The 27325-nt window shown below is 37.5% G+C and overlaps 1 protein-coding gene across 1 annotated transcript in view; it reads left to right on the top strand.

Moving 5' to 3' along the window:
* Positions 1-27325, top strand: part of LOC122435578 (oligophrenin-1-like) — a 189687-nt gene that overhangs the window by 83658 nt on the left and 78704 nt on the right. Inside the window, exon 4 of the mRNA XM_043459754.1 lies at positions 10837-10908. Within this exon, the coding sequence (XP_043315689.1) occupies positions 10837-10908 (72 nt within the window). The remainder of the gene's footprint in view (positions 1-10836; positions 10909-27325) is intronic.

The raw sequence follows: 27325 nt of genomic DNA, 5'->3' as shown, positions 1-27325 counted from the left end.
GTTTGGTCATGCTAAACTGTCTTAACGTTGGCTTGTCTGTGAAGCTTTTGGTTTCTCCATCAATTTTGAATGAGATCTTTGCCAGTTATAGTAATCTTGGTTGTAGATTTTTTTCTTTCAGTATTTTAAATATATCCTGCCATACCCTTCTGGCCTACAGAGTTTCTGCTAAATGATCCACAGTTTATCATATGGGTTTTCCCTTGTATGTTGCTTTTCCCTTGGTGCATTTAATATTCTTTCTTTGTGTTTAATCTCTGTTAGCTTGATTGATATGTGTCTTGATGTGTTTCTCCTTGTGTTTATTCTCTAAGGGACTCTCTGTGATTCTTGGACTTGATGGACTATTTCCTTTCCCATGTTGGGGAAGTTTTCAACTATAATTTCTTCAAAAATATTTCTCAGTGCCTTTCTTTTTTTCCTTCTTACTCTTGGACACCTATATTTTGAATATTGGTGCATTTATTGTCCCTGAGACAACAATTGTATGTCTCTGAGAATATCCTCAATTCTTTTCATTCTTTTTTCTTTATTCTGCTCTTCAGCAGTTATTTCCACCATTCTGTCCTCCAGCTCACGTATCCATTCTTCTGCCTTAGTTATTCTGCTATTGATTCCTTCTAGAATATTTTAACTTTAGTAATTGTGTTATTTATTATCTGTTTGTTTATTCTTTATTTTTTTCTGCATCCTTGGTGATTGTATTAACTGTGTTGTTCCTTGCATTTTCTCCATTCTATTTTCAAGTCTTTGGAACATCTTTACTGTCATTGTTCTGAATTCCCTTCCAAGTAGATTGCCTATTTCCTCTTCATTTATTTGTTCTTGTGAGTCTCTACCTTATTCTTTCATTTGTTCTCTACTTCTCTGTCTTTCCATGCTTTTTTCTAACTTGCTCCACTTCAAGTCTCCTTTCACAGGTTTTAGAACTGTATTCCTTCTTCTCTTTGGTTTTTGCCCTTGGAGAGAAAGGTCGGTTGAGTGGTTTGCGTTGACTTTTTGTTAGGGATGACTTGTGCCTGTGTTCTAGTTGGAGGAGATTAAGCAGATCAAGCAGGTAATTACAGAAATAATGGGACACATTCACATACTTCCACACACACAGTTATAACCAAAATATTCTAAAGAAAAGAGTAGAGGTGACTGACTTGTAGAACAAGGGAAACCAAAGTTGATAATGACCAATTAAAAGCAGAGCTCACTAATGCTCAGTATTTAAAGCTGAGCCTGGGCAGAGTGCCAACTGGGGAATATAGCAAAGATAGCACAACAATTTAAATTACATGATGAAAAAAGAAAGAGTGAAGGATGGAAAAAATGGAGAAGAGAAAGAGAAAAGAAAGAGGAGAAGGGTGAGAAAAGAGAAAAAGAAGGGCATGGAAGAGAGGGTAAAAAATAAAAAATAGCAAAGCAAAGATAAATAGACACATGTGACAAAGGTTTTTATATGTTCAGGAATAGCTACAACCGGTAAAGTAGTTTAAGAAAAGCAGTCAAATATATGAAAAACAAAATCAGAAAAATCACAAAAAATGGTGAAAACAATCTTAAAAAGAATTTTTTTAAACAAGAAAAACAAAGAGGAAAACTCCACAGCACTGCAAAAGGGTAATGTGAACATGGAAGTATGTAGGGGGAATAAACAGTATGATTCATAAGAAAAAAAAAAGTTCTCAAGATCGTAGTTCTTCTTGGTTGTGGAGTCTGCTCCCATGGATGGGGTTCGATTAGTGTCCTGTGATGCTTTCCTGGTTGGGGGAGCTTGTGCCTGTGTTCTTCTGGTTGATGGAGCTGGATCTCCTCTCTCTGAAGGGCAGTGCAGTGTACATTGGTCGGTTTGGTGGGTGTCTGTCGGTTCAGTATGCCTTTGAACAATCATTCTGGCTTTGTCAGTGTTGCTGCTGCTGCTGCTGCTAAATCACTTCAGTCGTGTTGGACTCTGTGCGACCCCATAGATGTCAGCCTACCAGGTTCCCCCGTCCCTGGGATTTTCCAGGCAAGAATACTGGAGTGGGTTGCCATTTCCTTCTCCAATGCATGAAAGTGAAAAGTGAAAGTGAAGTCGGTCAGTCGTCAGTGTTAGACACATCTATTTCCACAACCATTTCAAAGTGGCCCCCTCAGGATATCTTTACTGTCACCAGCCCCCTACTTGTCCCTGGAATCTTTGCTGGTGCTTCTGTACACTGGTCTTGCCTTGTATTGCAGACCAAACCTTGCTAGGTCAGGGCTTGTATGGATCTTTTCTCTGCTCCCTGACCCTTCCCTTTGCATCACGGAGACTTGTGTGGGCTTCCCTCAGTCCCCTGAGGTCACCCTATATGTCACAGGGCTTGTGTGCATTTGCTTGGTTCACTGGACCCACCCTCTATGTCACGGGTTTTGTGTGCACTTGTCTCGGGGCCGCTCTCTGCGTGGAGGGGTGAGAGGGGGACCTGTGTGCACTTGTCCTGTCTCACTGAGCCTGCCCTCTAGGTCGCAGGGCTTGTGTGTTCTTCTTTTGGCTCCCCGGGCCTGCCCTCTAGGCTGTGAGGTTTGTGTGTTCTACAAAGGTTTGTATGCCACACCTCTCTTGGCACCCTGGGCCCGCCCTCTGCACTACAGGGCTTCTGTGGGCTTGTTTCAGTTCCCCGAGCCTGCTGTCTGGTTGGGGCCACAGTCTGTGAGCTGTCTATGGGCTGAGAAGTACAGCTTTCTCTGTTCTCTGACCTCCAAGTCTCTGCTTTGCCCAGCCTTCTGAGATTGTGCAGATACCCCTCCCCACAATGAGGTTGCCTCCCAGTGCATGGGTACTGCCCTTGTTTCAGGATTCCCTCCCTCCCTCTTTCAGTGCACAAGCTCCCGTCCAGATGTTCTCTGCCTTTTCCCTTTTTATGTCTCCATCTTTTCTCCTACCTCATTCCAGGGAGCCTAGCCTTCTCCCTGGAGGCCTGGGGTCTTCTGCTGTTGCCTAGAGGTTGCTTTGTAGGAATTGTTCCATATCTTACTGAGTTTTTGATGTATTTGTGGGAAGGTTGACGATCTCCCTATCTTACTCCTCTGCCATCTTCTTCTGGCCTTTTTCCCCTTTTGAGTTAATTCTTGAGAAATTGTAAGGATTGTCTCCAGATTTTATTTTTTGTTTTTAATGTGGATATCTGGTTGTTTCATCACTATTTCTGAAAAGACTGTCCTTTCTCTACTGAATTACTTTAGCTTCTTTGGCAAAGATCAATGGATTATTTTTGTGTGAATCTATATCTGGGCTCTGTTCTCTTCCACTGATCTATTTGTCTATTTCTTCAGCAATATTATACATTTTTTTTGCAAAATTAAAAAAATATTGAAATATAGTTAATTTAAATATTGTGTCAGATATATGTTGCTCTTGTTTAGTCACTTAGTTATGTCTGAATCTTTTGTGACCCCATGGACTGTATCCTGTCAAGCTCCTTTGTCCATGGGATTTCCCAGGCAGGAATACTGGAGTGTATTGTTATTTCCTTCTCCAGGGGATCTTCCTGAATCAGGGACTGAACCCATGTCTTCTGTATTGCAGGTGGATTCTCTACTGCCAAGCCACTGGGGAAGCCCATGATTCAGATACATATATATTAAAATTATTTGCATTATCAGATATTACAAGATGTTGAATATAGTTCCCTGTGCTATACAGTAAATCCTCATTGCTTATCTATTTTAGGTATGGTAGTTTGTGTGTGTTAATCCTATATTCCTAATTTCCCCCCCCTCCCCTCCTGTTCCCCTTTGGTAACTGTAAATTTACTTTTTATGTCTGTGAGTGTGTTTCTGTTTTGTATATAGATTAACTTGTATTATTTTTTAGCTTCCACATGTACATGATATGTATATGATATTTGTCTGACTTATTTCACTTAGTATGGCTATCTCTAGGTCCATCCCTGTTGCTGCAAATGGCAATATTCCATGATTTTTTTATGCCTAATATTCCATTGTATGAATGTATGCTTATATATGCATATGTGTGTATATGTTTATATATGCATATATATATGGTGTATATATATACCACATGTGTATGGGCTTCCCTGGTGGCTTAGACAGTAAAGAATCCGACTGCAATGTGGGAGGCCTGAGTTCAATCCTGAGTTGGGAAGAACCCTTGGAGGAGGGCATGGCAACCCACTCCACTATTCTTGCCTGGAAAATCCCCATGGACAGAGAAGCCTGGTGGGCTACAGTCCATGGGTTTGCAAAGGGTTGGACATGATTTAGTGACTAATCACAGAATGAAAATATATCTATATATAGATATATATACACATATATATGTGATATGTGTAAGATGTGAGATATACATATATATATATATGTATATCTCACATCTTCTTAAGCCAAACGTATTGATGGGCACTTAGTTGTTTCTCTGTCTTGGCTGTTGTAATAGTGCTGCTATGTACATTGGGGTACATGTATCTTTTGGAATTAAATTCTCATTTTTTCTGGATATATCCACAGGAGTGTGATTGCTAGATCATATGGTAGCTATAGTTTTTTAAGGAACCTCCATATTGTTTTCCATAGTGAATGCACCATTTTACATTCCCACAAACTGTGTAAGGGTTCCTTTTCTCTGTATTCTCTCTAGTATTTATTATTTGTAGAATTTTTAATGATGACCATTCTGACCAATGTGAGGTGATGTTATTCACTTGTCCCGTTGTGTCTGACTCTTTGTGACCCTATGGACTGCAGCACACCAAGCCCGCTGGTCCCTCACCATCTCCCAAAGTCTGCCCAAGTTCATGTCCATTACATTGGTGATGCCATCCAGCCATCTCATCCTCTGATGCCCTTTTCTCCTTCTGCCCTCAATCTTTCCCAGCATCAGGGCTTTTCCAATGAGTCAGCTGTTCACATCAGATAACCAAATTATTGAAGTTTCAGCTTCAACATCAGTCCTTCTAAATGAGTATTCAGGGTTGATTTCCCTTAAGATTAACTAGTTTGATCTCCTTGCTGTCCAAGGAACTTTCAAGAGTCTTCTCCAGCACCATAGTTGGAAGGCATCAATTCTTCAGTGCTCTGCCATCTTTATGGTCCACCTCTCACAACAGTATGTGACCACTGGGAAGACCATAGCCTTGACTATATGGACCTTTGTCAGCAAAATAATGTCTCTGCTTTTCAACACACTGTCTATGTTTGCAATTGCTTTCCTGCCAAGAAACAAAGGTCTTCTGATTTCATGGCTACAATCACCATCTGCAGTGATTTTAGAGCCCAAGAAGAGGAAATCTGTCATTACTTCCACCTTTTCCCCTTCTATTTACCATGAGGTAATGGAGCTAGATGCCATGATCTTAGTTTTTTTAATATTTAGTTTTAAGACAGCTCTTTCACTCTCCTCCTTCACCCTCATCAAGAGACTCTTTAGTTCCTCTTTGCTTTCTTCCATTAGAATGGTATCATCTGGATGTCTGAGGTTGTTGATCTTTCTCCCGCCTATCTTGATCCAGCTTGGCATTTCTCATGATGTGCTCAGCATATGGATTAAACAAGCAGGGTGACAACAGACAGCCCTGTTGTACTCCTTTCTAAATCTTGAACCAACCAGTTGTTCCATTCAGAGTTCTAACTGTTGCTTCTTGACTTGCATACAGGTTTCTCAGGAGACAGGTAAGATGGTCTGATGTTCCCATCTCTTTAAGAGCTTTCCACAGTTCATTATGATCCACACAGTCAAAGGCTTTTGTGTAGTCAATGAAACAGAGGTAGATGTTTTTCTGGCATTCCCTAGCTTTCTCTATGATCCAGCGAATGTATGAGGTGATAGCTCATGGTTTTAATTTGCATTTCTCTAATTATTTAGTGATATTTAGTACCTTTTCATGTGACTGTTGACCATCTATAGTTCTTTGGAAAAATGTCTATTTAGGTCTTTTGTATAGTTTTTAATTTTTTAATATTAAATTGTGTGAGCTGTTTGTATATTTTGTCTATTAACTCCTTGTTATTCACATTGTTTGCAAATAATTTCTTCTATTCTGTAGGTTGTTTTTCCAGTTTTATGATTTCTTTGCTGTACAAGAGCTTGTAAGTTTCATTAAGTCTCATGTTTATTTTTCTTTTTATTTATTTTGCTTTCAGAGACTGAGCTAAGAAAACATTGCTGATTTATGTCAGAGAATGCTTTGCCTATGTTCTCTTCTAGAATTTTTATGGTGTCATGTCTTATATTTAGATCTTTTGCCATTTTGAGTTCATTTTTATATAGAGTGTGAGGGGCGTTCTAATTTCATTGATTTACATGTAACTGTCCAGCTTTTTCCAACACCACTTGTTGAAGAGACTATATTTTATCCACTGTATATTCTTCTTGCATCCTTTGTTGTAGTTTAATTGACTGTGTGTCTGTAGATTTATTCCTGAGCTCTCTATTCTTTTCTTGTTGTTGTTGTTCAGTGGCTAAGTTATATCTGACTCTTTGTGACCCCTGTGAACTGCAGCATGCCAGACTTCCCTGTGCTTCACTATGTCCTGGAGTTTGCTGAATCTCATGTCCATTGAGTCAGTGATGCCATCCAACATCTCATCCTCTGTCACCTCCTTCTACTCCTGTCTTCAGCCTTTCCCAGCATTAAGGTCTTTTCCAATGAGTTGGCTGTTTGCATCAGGTGTCCAAAGTATTGAAGCTTCAGCTTCAGCATCAGTCCTTCCAATGAATTGATATTCCTTTCTATTGATCTGCATTTGTGCCAATACCATGCTGTTTGGATAACTGTAGGTTTGTAATGTTGTCTTAAGTCTGGGTGAGTTATGTCCCTAGCTTTGTTCTTTTTCCTCAGGATTGTTTTGGAAATTCTGAAACTTTTGTCTATTATATGTTCTAGCTTTGTGAAAAATGTTATGGACCAACACCACACTATCTTGATTTAATGTAACTTTGTAAATAAATTGTGAAGTAGGGTAGGAACTTTAGAACCTATTTATCAATATCCACAAAATAAATTGCTCAGATTTTGGTATTATGTTGGATCTATAGATTAAGTTGGGGCAAGCTAACATCTTAAAAATATTGTCTTACTATTCATGAGCATCAATTATCTCTTCATTATTTATACTTTCTTTGATTTCTTTCATCAGAGTTTTATAGTTCCCTCCTATAGATCTTGTACATATTTTTTTAGATATATTTTTTGTGAATTATTTTAACAGTTTAGAAAAAAAAAATTTATTTTTCTGTGATCCCTATGCCCATACCAGCAGTGTCACCTGGAAAAATTGGTAAAAATGCATGTCTTTAGCTATACTCCAAAGTTACTTGAGACTTAAATATGGAAGTACCTATGTTGTTCAATATTTATTTTTATTAAGAGCATGTGGTTGAATTGGAAGCCATGTAAAGGACCACAAAATGGTCTATCTTCCCTTTCTGTCATTAGATGACTTTCTATTGGCAGCTCAGTTTTGTTAGACCCATTTATTCTGATAGCAAGAGCTGTTTAATCATCCTGCTTCAACAGGAAGTAATCACTCTTCCTTTTCAACAGTGTGGTTTCTCAGAATACTGCTACCATTTTATCTCGGCTCCTGGAGAGTTAGGATTGAAGGCAGGGCCTTTAAGCAGGGAAATAATTGCTGTGCCAATAACTTGGTTGTTGACTTCACACTGATCACTTTATTTCTTCTAGTCTCCCCTTTTTTTTTAATATGTAGAATGAGCAAATACTTCCCACCTCCCAAGTTTGTTGTATATACTCCAAACGATAAAATGAATATGGAAGTGTTGCATAAATAGAAAAAAAAAACACTGATCATATAAATGTTTCTAGTTCTCTTTTGTTGCCTAAAAGATTAGGCTTGTGGAAATTTGACTTTGGGAATTTTCTTCATTTAAGAAATTTGCTTTTAAAAAGATACTTAAAAGTCCAATATGGGTAGTCTTCCCAGAGCCTATTAGATGCCCCACTAGTTTAATGTTTTCTTCTATCACAAGAGTTTTTGGACTGCTACAAATTTGATCTCAAAGGCATTCACCCCCATTTCATTCAGATGCCACTAGAAATGTCATCTGTACAGCTCTTAAGCCCTATTTGTTTCTTGATCTCTTTTATTTACCCCAAAGCTCTAAAATATGCACCTTTTGAAATGTTTTCCTCACCATTCTTCTGGCTATTTTCCACAGGACTAACTAATATTCTTCTGTCTTTAATTATAGTGTGCTCCCTCAATTCTTCAATCATATATTGAGTGTTGGCTTCCCATTTCCCATTTAATTACAGGAATGCTGCTGTGAAGGTAGGGCTGAATGAAGGCCTTTTACAACATGCCAGGAATTTATTGCTTGACTGCATCTCTTTCATCTCCTGGAAGTGTAGTAAAAGTGCTTGTATACCTCAGTATGGTAGCTGTTATAGAACTTTTTATCATTTCTCTAAGAGGAGGCCAAAAAATGCTTTAGTAGAAGAGGGAGGAAGATCACAGCCCTAGCATGTGACAACTGCAAATATCTAGTCATTCTCATAAATAAGTTTTAAAGTGTAGAAGAAACTATGGAGAAAATAAACAAAGAGAAGCTTTGCAGCCTTTACTTCTTAGCAAGTACAGTGGAGGTGGTAGTAGTACCTCTGAAAGTGTCCTTTAAAAATCTGGATAACAGACTTTCTCTATAGTTAAAGATAGGAGGCTTGCCTAGGTGCCATTCTGACTCTGAAGGGAACTCTATTGGCAATGGTAAGGTCTGTTTTTGAGGACTGCCCAAAATGAATTTAAACAGTATACTTTCAATGCCTTCTTTTTGTAATATGTTAACCATCAAAGCCTCGTTTACTAATGATCTATTGCTACATAACACCCTATTCTAAAACTTATCAAGTTAAACTAAAACTATTTAATTTTATTTCATGCTTTTTTTTTTTTTTTTGGGTCAGGAATTCAGGCAGGGGTCACCTGGGAGATTGTTCTGCTCTATGTGGTGGTATTCACTTGGGATATGGGGTGGTATGGAAGATAAAAAATAGCTTCACTTACATATCTGACACCTTAGTGAGATGACTGTAAGCCTGAGCTCAGCTGGACTACTGACAAGAATGTCTACATTTGACCCCTCTAGCTTGGTAGTGGCAGGATATTTCAACTTCTTATACTGTGGCTCAGGTCTTATGAGGACTGTTGCAAGGCAACCAGGTGGAAGTTACTGGCTTTTTATTACCTAGCCTGACATATCATGTAGTATCACTTCCGCTGTATTTTGTTGGTTCAGAACAGGAACAAACTCACTTGTATTCAAGGTAGAGGGAATAGAGGCCTTTCCTCTCAGTGGGAGGAGTATCATAGAATTGGTGGTCACGCTTTAGAATGTCCACAGTAGTAAAAAAAAAAAAAATACTCCCTGTATGTGATCTATGACACCAATGACTTAGTTTATTTCCAGGTGGGTACACAAAGTTGATAGCACATAATTCACAATCCATAGAAAAGTAGCATGTATTAGGCAAGAGAGACAGGCTGGTACTTTTAGTAAGAAAATTATTGTTTTCAATTGAAGATAGTCATGGAGCCTTGATTGGATGAGAGTTTGCCCATTTATTTGAACCTTAAATCATACCTGGATGCAAAATAAGAGGTCCTGCTTGTAAGACCTGACTGCAATATGTGTTAATGCCTCAACTTGCCTTGTGCTTTGTTGATAGTTTAAAAATTGCTTCTTAGTGTGGAAAATAAGGGGTTCCCTGATAGCTCAGTTGGTAAAGAATCTGCCTGCAATGAAGGAGACCTGGGTTTGATCTCTGGGTTGGGAAGATCCCCTAGAGAAGGGAAACGCTACCCACTCTAGAATTCTGGCCTGGAGAATTCCATGGACTGTATAGTCCATGGGGTCACAAAGAGCTGGACACAACTGAGCAACTTTCACTTTTGGAAAATATAGAACTGGTCAAAACTGGCTTTCTACTCTGTCTTCTGTTTTTGTTATAAAGACATTTCTTGTCTTACTGACACTTCAGTCTCATCAGATAAGGAAGCCAGTCCCTCATTTTTTTTTCTTGTCTTGTAATAGTTCAAAATTAAAGCATAGCTAACTTGCATCTCTGAAAAAACAAACCCTGCTTGTTGCTTTGGATAGATGCAAACTCCCAAGAGGTTTATATGAAAAACAAAGCTTTGTATATTTCTGCCTTCCCAGTGCACAAGGGCTCCGGTTTGACTATGATGTTCTTAATTTCCAAAACCAATATTGCCAATATTCTTATATTGGCAATATTTTATTGCCAATATTTTTAGTATGTGGAAAGGCTGTTTCTGTCAGGTTCTGAGCATACAGTTACATCTTTTGAAGGCCTGGTCTAGTATTCTCTGTGATACTGTAATAGATTCCTAGTTCTGAGGGAAATGTTCTGGCTTTATGACAAACCAGGGCAGGGCTAGAAACAATTTATACTGGGATCTTTCCTGGTGCTATTACTGTTATCTCATTTGCTTTCCATGAAATGATTTGTACTTGGTGCAATTGTCCTTTTCATGTTTTTTTTGCATTCCCCCTTTCTTCTCTTTTCCACACATACTTCAGGCTTCCTGTGTCTGTTTCTGGTCATGACTCTGGATATTTATCAATTAAAGTCAGATCATACTACCAGCAAAGTTACAGAGAAAGGCCCCTGATATTTCTTCTCTCATTTTCTCTGAAAGCATTTGATTTTAAAAGACCAACATGGGAAAACAGTAACAAAACCCAACAAACCAGCAAACTAGTTAACATTTTGCACTAATACACATTGATGGTGTATTATAAGGAAATATCCTAGTAGCAATGAATCTTGAATCTGAACCTTGCTAATTTGAAAGTTATTTTGTGTGTTTTTTCTTTTTCTCTAGGTACACAATGCTAGTGATTTGCTGATCAAACCCCTGGAAAATTTCCGGAAGGAACAAATAGGCTTCACAAAGGTACATTTTCACTACGTTGTGTAGATATTTTTTAATAGTATGTGGATAGCTGTTTGGGCTACCACCCTTCACCTTTCAAGCTTGAGGAGTATTCATCTCTATAAGAAAACTTATCAGAAAGTGAGAAAGTCTGGATTTGGCTCCTGACTGTGCTTCCAGCTAGCTCTGTAACTGTGGACAAGATACATCTCCTTTTGGAGCTTCACATTCTCCACTTGGGAAATGGGGAACTTGATAATAATAAATATTATTTAAAGATGACTTACTATGTGCTGAGCCCTGGGCTAGGTGTTACATTCATTCTCTTAATCACAACAAACCTGTGAGGTTCTGGTATTATCCCCATTTTAGAAATAAGGAAACTAAAGTTTGAACAAGATAAAGAACATGACCCAAATTATCGCGATGTAGTTAGTAACTGACAGTCACTAAGTTTTAAAACTGAGTATCTATTTAGTTTCAAATCCCACATTCTTTCCATTAAACTATACTGTCTAGATCTGTGCTATCCAATATGGTAGCCAAAAACTATATAAAGAAAATAAAATTAGTTTCTCAGACATGCTAGTCACATTTTGCATGCTTAGCCACATGTGGCTAGTGGCTGTTGTATTGGACAGTGCAAACATAGAACATTTCCATTATTGTAGAAATTTCTACTGGGCAGCATTGTACCAGATAATGTCAAATTCCCATGGATCTCTCTGATTCCCCAGTGTCTCATGAAGGGGCATGAATAATTGTCAAATTTCTTCTTTTTCATGAGAATATTTGGAGAAACCTTATTCATAATAGCCCCCAAACTGGAAACAGCCCAAAGGTCTGTCACTGAATAAATTATTTCCAATGAGTTTTCTAAGATGCTTCCATGCTCTGTTGTTGTTGTTCAGTTGCTAAATTGTGTTCAACTCTTTGCAATCACATGGACTGCAGCCATGATATTTTCCTTGGCAATCTTGATTCAGCTTGTGATTCATGCAGCCCTACATTTTACATGATGTATTTTGCATATAAGTTAAATAAACAAGGTGACAATATATAGCCCTGTCATACCATCTCCTAGCTATTTCAATGAATATTGGGGTGCATGTATCTTTTTGTTTTTTTTTCTTTCTTTTTCATTTATTTTTATTAGTTGGAGGCTAATTACTTTACAATATTGTAGTGGGTTTTGTCATACATTGACATGAATCAGCCATGGTTTTACATGGGGGGATCGGGATGGGGAATGCATGTGTCTTTTTGAATTCCTTTTTTCTTTGGGTATATGCCCATTGCTCAATGTCATTAATTATTAGAGAAATGCAAATAAACTACAATAATGGAAATGTGTGAGGATTCCCTTTTCTCCACACCCTCTCCAGCATTTATTCTTTATAGATTTCTTTGATGATGGCCATTCTGAAGTTTGTGAAGTGATGCCTCATTGTAGTTTATTTGCATTTCTCTAATAATTAATGACATTGAGCATTTTTCATGTGCTTTTTGGCCATCAGTATGATTTCCTGGGAGAAATGTCTCCTTAGGTCTTCTGCACATTTTTTGATTGGGTTGTTGATTTTATTGATATTGAGCTGCAGGAGCTGTTTTTATATTTTGTAGATTGATTCCTTTTCAGACATTTCATTTTCAAATATTTTCTCCCATTTTATGGGTTGTCCTTTTGTTTTATTTATGGTTTCCTTTGCTGTGCACAAGCTTTTAAGCTTAATTAATTTATTTTTATTTTCATTACTCTAGGAGGTGGGTCAAAAAAAGTCTTGCAGTCATTTATGTCAGAGAGTGTTCAACCTATGATTTCCTCTATGAGTTTTATAGTATCAGATCTTATGTTGTCTTTTTTTTCTTATTTTTTTTCTTATGTTGTCTTTAATCCACTTTGAGTTTACTTTTATGTATGGTGGTGGTGTTATTGTTCAGTTGCTGAGTCGTGTCTGTCTCTTTGTGACCCCAATGGACTGCAGCATGCCAGAGTTCCCTGTCCTTCACTATCTCCCAGAGTTTGCTCAAATTCATGTCCATTAAGTCAGTGATGACATCCAACCATCTCATCCTCTGTCATTCCCTTCTCCTCCTGCTTTTAATCTTTCCCAGCATCAGGGTGTTTTCCAATGGGTTGGCTCTTTGTATCAGGTGGCCAAAGTATTGAAGTTTCAGCATCACTTTTTCCAATGAATATTCAGAGTTGATTTCCTTTAGATTGACTGGTTTGTATGGTTTTAGGGAATGCTCTAACCTCATAATTTTACATGTTGTCCAATTTTCCCAGCACTACTTACTAAACAAACTATCTTTTACCCATCATATATTCTTGCCTCCTTTGGCATAGATTAGTTTACCTTAGTTGCATAAGTTTTACTCTGGACTTCCTACCCTATCCCATTGATCTATATTCTGTTTTTGTGTCAGTATCATCCTATTTTGATTACTATAATTTTGTAGTATAGTCTGAAGCCAAGGAGCCTGATTCTTCCAAATCTGTTTCCTTTCTCAAGACTGCTTTGACTATTTGTGGTCTTTTGTGTTTCCATATGAACTGTAAAAATTTTTGTTCTAATTTTATGAAAAACAACATTGGTAATTTGATACATATTGCATTGAATCTGTACATTTATTTGGGTAGTATAGACATTTTCACAGTATTGATTCTTCTAATCCAACAACATGGTGTATCTCTCCATTTATTTTGTCATCTTTGATTTCTTTCATCAGTGCCTTAATTTTCTGAGTGCAATTTTTTTTGTTTGTTTTAAGTAGATTTGTTCAGTGTATTTATTCTTTCTAATGTGATGAGAATTGGAATTATTTCCTTAATTTTTCTTTCTGATCTTTTTTTTAGTGTATAGAAATGCAAGAGATCTTTATGTATTAATTTTGTATCCTGCAACTTTTCCAAATTCATTGATAAGCTCTAGTAGTTTTCTCATATCATCTTTAGGATTTCCTATGTGTAGTATCTTCTCATGGGCAAATAGTGACAATTTTCTTTTCCATTTTGGATTACTTTTTTTTTTCTTCTGTAGTTGCTTTGGCTAGGGCTTCCATAGCTATGTAGAATTAAAGTGGTGAGAGTGAATATTCTTGTCTTGTTCCTGATCTTACAGGAAATGCTTTCACTTTTTCAACATTGAGAATGATGTTTGCTGTGTGTTTGTCTATTTTCCCTTGTGTTGAGATACATTTTTCTATGCCTACTTTATAGAGAGTTTTTATTATAAATGGGTGCTGAATTTTTTCAAAAGCTTTTTCTTCATCATTTGAGATGATTATGTTTTTTATTCTTCAGTTTGTTAATGTGGTGCATTGCGTTGATTTGTATATATTGAACAATCTTTGCATACTTGGAATAAATCTCATTTGATCATGGTGTATGATCCTTTTAATGTGTTGATGATTTCAATTTTCTAGTATTTTCCTGAGGATTTTAGCATATATGTTCATCAGTGATATTGGCATTTAATTTTTTGTGTATGTGTGTGATATCTTTTTCTGGTTTTGGTATCAGGCTGATGGTGGCCTCATAGAATGAGCTTGAGTCTTCCTTCATCTGCAATTTTTTCAGTTTCACAAGGATAGGTGTTATCTCTTTTCTTAATATTTGATAGTATTTAACTTTGAAGCCCTGTAGTCATGGACTTTTGTTTGTTGGAAATTTTAAAGTTATGGTTTCAATTTCAGTACTTGTAATTGTTCTTTTCACGTTTTCTTTTTCTTCCTGGTTTGGTCTTGGAAGGCTTTCTCCAAAGTTCTTTATGTCTTCTGAGTTGTCCACTTTCCAGGCATATAATTCTTATAGTAGTTTTCTATGATTCATTTCTGTGGTATCATTTGTACATTTCTCTTTTTATTTCTACTTTTTAAAATTTTATTTATTTTAATTTATGGACAATCACTTCACAACACTGTATTGGCCCCTGCCACACATCAACAGATCAGCCATGGGTGCACATGTGACCCCCAATCCTGAACCTCCCTCCCATCTAACACCCCACCCCCAACCGTCTGGGCTGTCCCAGAGCACCGACTTTGAGTGCCCTGCTTTATGCATCAAACATGAACTGGTCATCTATTTTACATATGATAATATACATGTTTCAATGCTGTTTTCTCAAATCATCCCACCCTCGCCTTCTCCCACATAGTTCAAAATCTGTTCTTTACATCTGTGTCTCATTTGCTGTCTTGCATATAGGATCATCATTACCATCTTTCTATTTTCCATATACATGCATTAATATACTGTATTGGTGTTTATCTTTCTGACTCACTTCACTCTGTATAATAGGCTCCAGTTTCATTCACCTCATTAGAACTGACTCAAATGCGTTCTTTTTTATAACTGAGTAATATTCCATTCTGTGTATGTACCATGACTTCCTTATCCAATCATCTGCCGATGGACGTCTATGTTGCTTCCATGTCCTAGCTATTGTAAACAGTGCTTCAATGAACATTGGGGTACATGTGTCTCTTTCAATTCTGGTTTCCTTGGTGCGTATGCCCAGCAGTGGGATTGCTGGATCATATGGCAGTTCTATTTCCAGTTCTTTAAGGAATCTCCACCATGTTCTCCATAGTTGGCTATACCGGTTTGCAGTCCCACCGAGTGTAAGAGGGTTCCCTTTTATCCACACCCTCTACAGCATTTATTGTTTGTAGACTTTTTGATGGCAGCCATTCTGACCCGTATGAGATGATACCTCACTGTGGTTTTGATTGACATTTCTAAAATAATGAGTGATTTTGAGCATCTTTTCATGTGCTTATTAGCCATCTGTATGTCTTCTTTGGAGAGATGTCTGTTTAGTTCTTTGACCCACTTTTTGATTGGGTTGTTCATTTTTCTGGTATTGAGCTGCATGAGGTGCTTGTATATTTTGGAGATTAATTGTCAGTTGCTTTGTTTGCTATTATGTCCTCCTATTCTGAAGGCTACCTTTTCACCTTGCTTATAGTTTCTTTCCTTGTGCAAAAACTTTTCAGTTTAATTAGTTCCCATTTGTTGAATTTTGTCTTTATTTCCATTAATCTGGAAGGTATATCATCGATGATCTTGCTGTGATTTATGTGAGTGTTTTGCCTTTGTTTTCCTCTAAGAGTGTTATACTTTCTGTTCTTACATTTAGATCTTTAATACATTTTGAGTTAATTTTTGTGTATGATGTTAGAAAGGGTTCTAGTTTCATTCGTTTAGAAGTGGTTGACCAGTTTTCTCAGCACCACTTGTTAAAGTGATTGTCTTTAAGGCATTGTATATTTTTGCCTCCTTTGTCAAAGATAAGGTGTCCATAGGTGCGTGGATTTATCTCTGGTCTTTCTATTTTGTTTCATTGATCTATATTTCTATATTTGTGCCAGTACCATACTGTCTTGATGACTGTAGCTTTGTAGTAGAGCCTGAAGTCAGGCAGGTTGATACCTCCAGGTCCATTCTTTCTGAAGATTGCTTTGGCTATTCAAGGTTTTTTGTGTTTCCATACAAACTGTAAAATTATTTGTTGTAGTTTTGTGCAAAATACTGTTGGTAGCTTGATAGTGATTGGTTGACTCTATAGATTGCTTTGGGTAGTATACTCATCTTCTCTATATTGATTCTTCCAATCAAAAACATGGTATATTTCTCCATCTATTTGTGTCATCTTTGCTTTCTTGCTCAGTGTTTTATAGTTTTTTGTATATAGGTCTTTTGTTTCTTTAGGTAAATTTATTCCTCAGTATTTTATTGTTTTTGTTGCAATGGTGAATTGGATTGTTTTCTTTTATTTCTCTTTCTGTTTTTCATTGTTAGTGTATAGGAATGAAAGGGATTCCTGTGTATTAATTTTATACCCTGCAGCTTTACTATATTCATTTATTAGCTCTAGTAATTTTTTTGGTGGTATCTGTAGGGTTTTCTATTCAGAGGATTGTATCGTCTGCAAACAGTGACAGTTTTACTTTTTCTTTCCAATCTGGATTGCTTTTGTTTGTTTTTATTCTCTAATTACTGTGGTCAAGACTTCCAAAACTATATTGAATAGCAGTGGTGAGAGTGGACACCCTTGTCCTGTTCCTGATTTTAGAGGAAATGCCTCCTCAGACAACCATTTGCCTTTTTGCATTTCTTCTTCTTGGGAATGGTCTTGATCACTGGCTCCTGTACAGTGTCACAAACCTCCATCCATTGTTCTTCAGGCACTCAATCTATCAGATCTAATCTCTTGAATCTATTTGTCACTTCCACTGTATAATCGTAAGAGATCTGATTTAAGTTATGCCTGAGTGGTCTAGTGGTTTTCACTACTTTCTTCAATTTATTTCTGAATTTGACAATAAGGAGTTCATGTTCTGAGCCAAAGTCAGCTCCTAGTCTTGTTTTTGCTGACCATATAAAGCTTCTCCGTCTTCGGTTGCAAAGAATGTAGTGAATCTGATTTTGGTATTCACCATCTGGTGATGTATATGTGTAGAGTCTTCTCTTGTGTTGATGGAAGAGGGTGTTTGCTATGAGCAGTGGGTTCTCTTGACAGAATTCTGTTAGCCTTTGCCCTGCTTCATTTTGTAGTCAAGGACCAAACTTGTCTGTTACACCAGATATCTCTTGACTTCCTACTTTTGTCTTCCAGTCCCCTATGATGAAAAGGACATATTTTTTGTTGGTGTCAATTCTAGAAAGTCTCATAGGTCTTCATAGAATCATTCAACTTCAGCTTCTTCAGCATTAGTGGATGTGACATAGACTTGGATTACTGTGATATTGAATGGTTTGCCTTGGAAAAGAACAGAGGTCATTCTGTCGTTTTTGAGATTGCACTGAAGAACTGGATTTTGGCCACTTTTGTTGACTTTGAGAGCTACTCCATTTCTTCTAAGGGATTCTTGCCCGCAGTAGTAGATATAATGGTCATCTGAATTAAATTTGCTCCTTTCAGTCTATTTTAGTTCAACAATTCCTAGAATGTCAATGTTCACTCTTGCCATCTCCTGTTTGACCACTTTCAATTTACCTTAATTCAGGGACCTAACATTCCAGGTTCCTGTGCAATATTGTTTTTTTTACAGTATCTGACTTGCAAATGGGATGATCCTCTTCAAACAACACTGATACTATTACCTCTTGAAATAATAAAATGTCTTATTTGAAATTTGTGAAACGGTGATGGGGCAAGCATCATGAGGGGTGATGCGTGATACTGAATAATCTCTTGTGGCTCTTGTGTGGATAGATCTTGAGCTGTTGCTCAGGGACGCTTTTGCTGGATAGTGCAAATCAACACATTTGCAGAGTTAATTTATACACCAGTTAAATCTATTGTCAGTTTAACTTGTTTGTTTAGGCTCTAGTGGATAGGCTCTTTCAATACTCTGAATGTCAGAAGGCTGTTTTGTATCTGAATCATTTCACAAAGGCAATGGTTCCCATCAGATTAGCCTATGTGATACCTTCTGTTACACAGTAGCTTCTAAATGGTTGTCAGATGGTTGCCTTCCCAAGTATCATATAGATGCCAAGCAGGGCACTGTTGGGTTCCTGGACATGGAAGACTTTTTGTTCCCTATTTCTTGTAGGCAAGACTCCAGTCTCCATGACCTTCCCTGAGTTCCAAAGGGCAAATTCAAACCCTTGCAAATCAGGTGAGGAACAGCCCAGAAACCACCTGAGGCAAGATTAAAGGAACCAGAGAAGTTCATCAAGATTAGGAAACCTGGCCATCAGAGTTGCTGTAGACATTGTAATTTTGTCAGCAGTTACACCCTTCTGAAACTCTGCAGAAGAAAGAAGAATGCAAGACTGTTACTGCCTTGATCCTTATCACATTACCTCGGAGGAGGAGTCCTAACTATATAACCTTTCCCTATTCCCCAGGGAGTCGGGGGCACAGTTCTTGAGGCACTGGCCTGCTGTGATCCCCCTTTGCCTGGCAAAGGAATACAGCCACTCTTTCTGTCTTCTCTATAGCTGTGTATCCATATTTCTGTTCAGAATCGATGCACAAAGAGCCAAGGTTTTGGCATCAAAATTGTGGGTCAGGTGATCTCACACATGTCCTCTTTATTGTAGTTTTTTTTTTTTTTTTTTTTTTTGCATAGATGGAATCTTTTGCTTGGAGCTCCTAATTCTCTCCTTCAGGCAGGGGAGTTTCCTTTGGGTCTATTTTACAATCTGGATTTTTGGGGCAATGTTTGTTTTTAAACAGAACTCTATTAGGTAAAAGGTTAGGAAACCACTTCTTTTTGCTAAAACCTGACAGATTTCACTTTTCCAATTAAATAGTATATGTCTTTCAACCTCCATATGGCAATTTGTGTATTTATGCAGTTAGATAGACATTTGTTTTCTTCTAATTTTAATGTATCATCTACAACTTTATAAGAGCTCAGTTCAGTCACTAAGTAGTGTCCACCTCTTTGTGACCCCATGAACCGCAGCACACCAGGCCTCCCTGTCCATCACCAAGTCCTGGAGTTTAGACAAACTCATGTCCATTGAGTCGGTGATGCCATCCATCTCATCCTCTGTTGTCCCCTTCTCCTCTTGCCTTCAATCTTTCCCAGTATCAGGGTCTTTTCAAATGAGTAAGTTCTTCACATCAGGTGGCCCAAGTATTGGAGTTTCAGCCTCAACATCAGTCCTTCCAATGAACACCCAGGACTGATTTCCTTTAGGATGGACTGGTTGGATCTCCTTGTAGTCCAAGGGACTCTCAAGAATCTTCTCCAACACCACAGTTCAAAAGCATCAATTCTTTGGCACTCAGCTTTCTTTATCGTCCAACTCTCACATCCATACATGAGTAATGGAAAAACCATAGCCTTGACTAGATGGACCTTTGTTGACAAAGTAATATCTCTGCTTTCTAATATGCAATCTAGATTGGTCATAACTTTCCTTCTAAAGAGTAAGCATCTTTTAATTTCATGGCTGCAATCACCATCTGCAGTGATTTTGGAGTCCCCAAAAATAAAGTCAGCCACTGTTTCCACTGTTTCCACATCTATTTGCCATGAAGTGATGGGACTGGATGACATGATCATAGTTTTCTGAATGTTGAGCTTTAAGCCAACTTTTTCACTCTCCTCTTTCACTTTCATCAAGAGCCTCTTTAGTTCTTCTTCACTTTCTTCCATAAGGGTGGTGTCATCTGCATATCTGCAGTTATTGATATTTCTCCTGGCAATCTTGATTCCAGCTTTTGCTACCTCCAGCCCAGCATTTCTCATGATGTACTGTGCATATAAGTTAAATAAACAGGGTGACAGTATACAGCCTTGACGTACTCCTTTTCCTATTTGGAACTAGTTGTTCCATGTCCAGTTCTAACTGTTGATTCCTGACCTGCATACAGGATTCTCAAGTGGCAGGTCAGGTGGTCTGGTATTCCCATCTCTTTCAGAATTTTCCACTGGTTATTGTGATCCACACAGTCAAAGGCTTTGGCATAGTCAAGAAGGCAGAAATAGATGTTTTTCTGGAACTCTCTTGCTTTTTTGATGATCCAGTGCATATTGGCAATTTGATCTCTGGTTCCTCTGCCTTTTCTAAAACCAGCTTGAACATCTGGAAGTTCATTGTTCATGTATTGCTGACGGCTGGCTCGGAGAATTTTGAGCATTACTTTACTAGTGTGTGAGATGAGGGCAATAGTGCTTTAGTTTGAACATTCTTTGGCATTACCTTTCTTTGGGATTGGAAAGAAAACTGACCTTTTCCAGTCCTGTAGCCACTGCTGAGTTTTCCAAATTTGCTGACATATTGAATGCGGCACTTTCACACCATCATTTTTTAGGATTTGAAACAGCTCAACTGGAATTCCATCACTTCCACTAGTTTGTTCGTAGTGATGCTTCCTAAGGCCCACTTGACTTCACATTCCAGGATGTCTGGCTCTAGGTGAGTGATCACACCATCATGATTATCTGGGTTGTCAAGATCTTTTTTGTAAAGTTGTTCTGTGTATTCTTGCCAGCTCTTAATATCTTCTGCTTCTGTTAGGTCCATACCATTTCTATCCTTTATTGAGCCCATCTTTGCATGATATGCTCCCTTGATATATCTTATTTTCTTGAAGAGGTCTCTACTCTTTCCTATTTTATTGCTTTCCTCTATTTCTTTGCATTCATTGCTGAGAAAGGCTTTCTTATCTCTCCTTGATATTCTTTGAAACTCTGCATTCAAATGGGTATATCCTTCCTTTTCTCCTTTGCTTTTCACTTCTCTTCTTTTCATAGCTATTTGTAAGGCCTCCTCAGATAACCATTTTGCTGTTTTACATTTCTTTTTCTTGGGCATGGTCTTGATTCCTGTCTCCTGTACAATGTCACGAACCTCCATCCAGAGTTCATCAGGCACTCTATCAGATATAGTCCCCTAAATCTATTTCTCACTTCCACTGTATAATCATAAGGGGTTTGATATAGGTAACACCTGAATGGTCTAGTGGTTTTCCCCACTTTCTTCAATTTAAGTCTGAATTTGGCAATAGGGAGTTCATGATCTGTGCCACAGTCAGCTCCCGGTCTTGTTTTTGCTGACTATATAGAGATTCTCCATCGTTGGCTGCAAAGAATATACTAAATCTGATTTTGGTGTTCATCATCTGTTGATGTCCATGTATAGTCTTCTCTAATCTCATCAGATGAATCCCATTTTATAATGCTTCACTTTTGAAAAAGTATTTTGCAGTTTTTTCATTCTGAAGATTGAAATTACATATAGTCCCCCCCCAACATATATAATTTCTAATGATATAATATTGTTGACTAAAAAAAATGCACCAGCTGAAATTTGAAAAGACCGTATCTGAACAGGAAAGGCAGGAGCCAGGATATATTCAGATTTTTTGCAGCAAAAATCAGGCAGTTAGAACATAAAACGATTACTGTTAATTAAAGAAAAGTGGACATCTCAAGTTAATGAAATTAACACATGGTTTTTCTATGGAAAGAAGCAAGAGCCTGGGCTCATTGAAATTATTCCTTTGATATGTATCATAACTATTAGGGCCAGTATCCTGTTTTTCTCAATCCTGAGTTCCCTCAGCGTGCACAGTTGGAGGTGGATGCAGGCTGATGACTTGATGGCTGCAGCAGCCTTTGTTTGCTGAAATGGTAGGAGACATTCTTAGTTCACAGTATAATAAGATCTATAAAATGACTCAGCAGTGTCCACTCTTTCCTTCCTTCTCAGAGGCATCTTTTTTTTCTGTCTTTTCCATTATTGTTTGTTACAGTGTATTAAATATAGTTTCCTGTGCTATCAATAGGACCTTGTTGTTTATCTATTCTATATATAATAGTTTGCATCTGGTAGTCCCAAACTTCCAATCCAGTTCTCTCCCTTTCCCCATCCACCTTGGCAACTAAAAGTCTTTTCTCTATGTCTGTGAGTTTATTTCTGTTTTGTATATAAATTCATTTGTAATATTTTTTCCAATTCCACATATAAGTGATATCACTTGTCTTTCTGTGGTTTACTTCAGTCAGTCTAATAATCTTTATTTCCATCCATGTTGCTGCAAATGGCATCATTTAATTCTTTTTTTTTATGGCCAGGCAATACTTAAAGAGATGGGAATACCAGACCAGCTAATCTGCCTCTTGAGAAATTTGTATGCAGGTCAGGAAGCAACTGTTAGAACTGAACATGGAACAACAGACTGGTTCCAAATAAGGAAAGGAGTACGTCAAGGCTGTACATTGTCACCTTACTTATTTAACTTATATGCAGAGTACATCATGAGAAACGCTGGGCCGGAGGAAGCACAAGCTGAAATCAAGATTGCTGGGAGAAATATCAATAACCTCAGATATGCAGATGATACCCCCCTTATGGCAGAAAGTGAAGAAGAACTAAAGGGCCTCTTGATGAAAGTGAAGGAGGAGAGTGAAAAAGTTGGCTTAAAGCTCAACATTCAGAAAGCTAAGATCATGACATCTGGTCCAATCACTTCATGGCAAATAGATGTGGAAACAGTGACTGACTTTATTTTTTGGGGCTCCAAAATCACTGCAGGTGGTGATTGCAGCCATGAAATTAAAAGACGCTTACTTTTTGGAAGGAAAGTTATGACTAACCTAGACAGCATATTAAAAAGCAGAGACATTACTTTGTCAATAAAGGTTCATCTAGTCAAGGCTATGGTTTTTCCACTTGTCATGTATGGATGTGAGAGTTGGACTATAAAGAAAGTTTAGTGTAGAAGAATTGATGCAGGGTTGGACTATAAAGAAAGCTCAGCACTGAAGAATTGATGTTGGAGGTGCTTTTTTGCTGTGGTGTTGGAGAAGACTCTTGAGAGTCCTTTGGACTGCAAGGAGATCCAACCAGTCCATCGTAAAGGAGATCAGTCCTGGGTGTTCATTGGAAGGACTGATGTTGATGTTGAAACTCCAATACTTTGGCCACCTGATGAGAAGGTTCGACTCATTGGAAAAGATCCTGATGCTGGGAAAGATTCAGAGCAAGAGGAGGTGACGACAGAGGATGAGATGTTTGGATGGCATCACCGAGTGAATGGACATGGGTTTGGGTGGACTACGGGAGTTGGTGATGGACAGTGAGGCCTGGCGTGCTGCAGTTCATGGGTTCACAAAGACTGAGCAACTGAACTGAACTGAATACCCCACTTTATACACATACTACATCTTCTTTATTCATTCATCTGTTGATGAAGATTTAGGTTGCTTACATGTCTTGTCTGTTGTAAATAGTGCTGCTATGAACATAAGGATGCATATATCTTTTTGAGTTATAGTTTCATTCAGATATATGCCCAGGAGTGGGATTGGTGGACAACTCTCTTTTTATTTTTTTGAGAACCCTCTATACTGTTCTCTATAGGGGCTGCACCAGTTTATATTCCCACAACAGTGTGGGAGTCTTCTCTTTTCTCTTCATCCTCTCCAGCATTTGTTATTTGCAGAATTTTTAATGATGACCATTCTGACCAGTGTGAGTTGGTACCAAATTGTAGTTCTGATTTATGTTTCTCAGAGCCATCTATTTTTAACCAGTTTTATTTGTACTCTCTTGGTGGTTATATTCCTATTTAAAATATACTTGTATTGTTGTTTGTTGATTTATCAAATTTAGAAATCATTTCTTCATGCTCTAAGTACAAGAAAGCATTGTTGACACCCGTCTTTCCCTCCCTTTATAATTTTTTTCAATAGTTGTAAAACCCTTTTACTTCCTCTGTTACTTAACTCTGTTACTTTAAATAATATAATTAAACAACTATTTCATACTCATCAAGTTCTCTTTTTGTGTGTGTATCAATATTCCTTTTCATACCTTTTTTCTTCCAGTTTTCTTGAGGTATAATTGACATACAGCACTAGATAAGTTTAAGGTTTGTACCATAATGATTTCACTTACATCATGAAATGTTTACTACAATAAATTTAGAGAATATCAATCACTTCACATAGATACTAAATTAAAGGATTCTTTTTTCCTTGTGATGAGAACTCTTAGGATTTACTCTCTTAACTGCTTTCATATATAACATACAGGATGTTAGTTATATTTATTATGGTGTACATTACATCCCTTGTTCTTATTTATCTTGTAAATAGACATTTGTACCTTTTGACTGAATACATCTAGTTCTCCCCATCCTTTACCCCTAGCCTCTGGTAGTCACAAAACTCTCTTTTACTGTAAGTTTGTTTATTGGTTACTTTGTTTTTAAAGTATAACTGACCTATACCATTATCTTAGTTTGTGGTACATAGTGATTCGATTTTTCTGTATGTTCAAAATAGTCACCATGATAATTCCAATTGTCATCTGTCACCATGCAAAGATTATATTGTCACTGACTATATTCTCCATATCATATATGTGATGCCAATTACTGATTTATTTTGTATCTGGAAGTTTGTACCTCCTAATCTCCCTCACATATTTGTTTCCTCCTCCATCTTCCCTCCCCTCTAGCAACCATCTGCTTGTTCTCCAGATCTATAACTCATTTTCATTTTGTTACATTTGTTCATTTGTTTCAATTTTTAGATTCCACATATAAGTAAAATTGTACAGAATTTATCTTTCTTGGTCTGACTTATTTCACTTATCATGATACTCTCTAGGTCCATCCATGTTGACATAAATAGCAAAAATTAATTTATTTATGACTGAATAATATTTCATTGTGTGTATGTGTTACATCTTCATCTGTTCATCTATTAATGGTACTTAGGTTGCTTCCATATCTAGGCTATTGTAAATAATACTGCAAGGAAATTAGTGTTTTCATATTATTCAGATAGATACCGAGGGATGGAATTGCTGGATCATATTGGAAACTCTATATTTAAATTTTTGAAGAATGTTCATACTGTTCATCATAGTTGTTGAACCAATTTACCTTCCTACCAACAGTGCATGAGGGTTTCTTTTTCTCCACATTCTCTCCAAAATTTGTTATTTGTTGCCTAGAATTCATCAATAAATTTGGTAAGGTTGTAGGATGCAAAATTAATATACAAACATCTGTTGCATTTCTATACATCAGCAATGAACTATCAGAACAAAAAATAAAACAATCCTATTTAGAATCAAGCAGAAAGAATGAAGTACCTAGGAATAAATCTAAGTGAGGAATTAAAAGACTTAAAACTGGGAAAGAATTAAGATACCAATGGAAGAAACTGAAGATGAAACAGAGGGAAAGATACACTGTGTTCTTGGATGGACAGAATTAATATTGTTAAAATGTCCATATTACCCAGGCCAAGCTACAGATTCAGTGCAATCCCTATCAAAATGCCAATGGTGTTTTTCACAGAACTAAAACAAATAATTATAAAATTTGTTTGGAACCACATAAAACTTCATATAGTGAAAGTAATACTGAGAAAGATGAATATTGGAGGTATCAGACTTGATATTTTCACACTATAATACAAAGCTGTAGAAATCCAAACAGTATGGTAAAAGCACTAAAACAGTCCCATAGACCAATGGAGCAGAATACACAGGCCAGAAATGAGCTCTCACATATGGTCAACTAATTTATAACAGAGGAGGCAAGAAGATAAAATGGGGAATTAGAGAGCCTTTCCAATAAATGATGTTGGACAAGCTGGGAAACTGGGATGCAAAAGAATGAAACTGAAGTAATCTCTCACACCACGCAAAAAAAAAAAAAAAAAAATCAAAATGGATTAAGATGTTAAAACGTCAGACTTGTAACTATAAACTTTTAGAAGGAAAATAGACAGTAAGCGCTCTTTGATCTCAGTCTCATTCAGTTCAGTTGCTCAGTTGTGTCCGACTTTGTACCCAGGATCTGCAGCACACCAGGCTTCCCTGTCCATCACCAAACTCCCCAGACTCAGCTCAAGTCCCATGTCATCGAGCGGTGTGCATCCCAACCATCCTGTTTTTCTCGCTTTGTCCTTCTCCTCCCTGCTTCATCTTTCCCACACAGGGTCTTTTCAACTGAGTCAGTTTTCTTTGCATCAGGTGGCCAAAGTATTGGAGTTTCAGCTTCAGCATCAGTCTTCCAGTGAATATCCAGGACTGATTTCCTTTAGGATGGACTGGCTGGATCTCCTTGCAGTCCAAGGGACTCTCAAGAGTCTTCTCCTACACCACAATTCAAAAGCATCAATTCTTTGGCACTCAGCTTTCTTTATGGTCCAATTCTCACATCCATACATGACTACTGGAAAGATCATAGTTTTAACTAGATGGACCTTTGTTGGCAAAGAAATATCTCTACTTTTTAATATGCTGTCTAGGTTGGTAATAGCTTTTCTTCCAAGGAGGAAGCGTCTTTTGATTTCATGGCTACAATCACCACCTGCAGTGATTTTGGAGAAAATATAGTGTTTCACTGTTTTCACTGTTTCCCCATCTATTTGCCATGAACTGATGGGACAGGATGCCATGATCTTAGTTTTTTGAATGTCGGATTTTAAGCCAACTTTTTCACTCCCCTCTTTCACTTTCATCAAGAAGCTCTTTAGTTCTTCACTTTCTGCCATAAGGGTGGTGACATCTGCACATCTGAGGTTATTGTTATTTCTCCTGGCAATCTTGATCCCAGGTTTTGCTTCATCCAGCCCAGCATTTTGTATAATGTACTCATGATGACATCAGTGTTAGTAATGTTTTGTTTTGTTTTGGATATATCTCCATAGGCAAGGGAAACAAAAGCAAAAATAAACAAGCGGGACTACATCAAACTAAAAAATCAGTAACTATCAGGGAAATGCAAATAAAACCACAATGTGATACCACCTCACACCTGTCAGAATGTCTATCAGAAAACTACAAATAACAAGTGTTTCTAATGATGTTTCTTTAACTTTTGACTTGCAGCAAGATATCAGCACCTGTGTCTTCTTTTAATACCTTTTAACCCTCAACTTCCCTTTTCACTTAGGTTTGATAACATTATTATTCTAGTCTGAACTTTCATTTAAA

This window comes from Cervus canadensis, chromosome X, assembly GCF_019320065.1.
Source record: "Cervus canadensis isolate Bull #8, Minnesota chromosome X, ASM1932006v1, whole genome shotgun sequence".
In the NCBI taxonomy this organism is placed as follows: Eukaryota; Metazoa; Chordata; class Mammalia; order Artiodactyla; family Cervidae; genus Cervus; species Cervus canadensis.
Note: the sequence above shows the minus strand (reverse complement) of the source record. Positions and strands in the feature narration are given on the sequence as shown.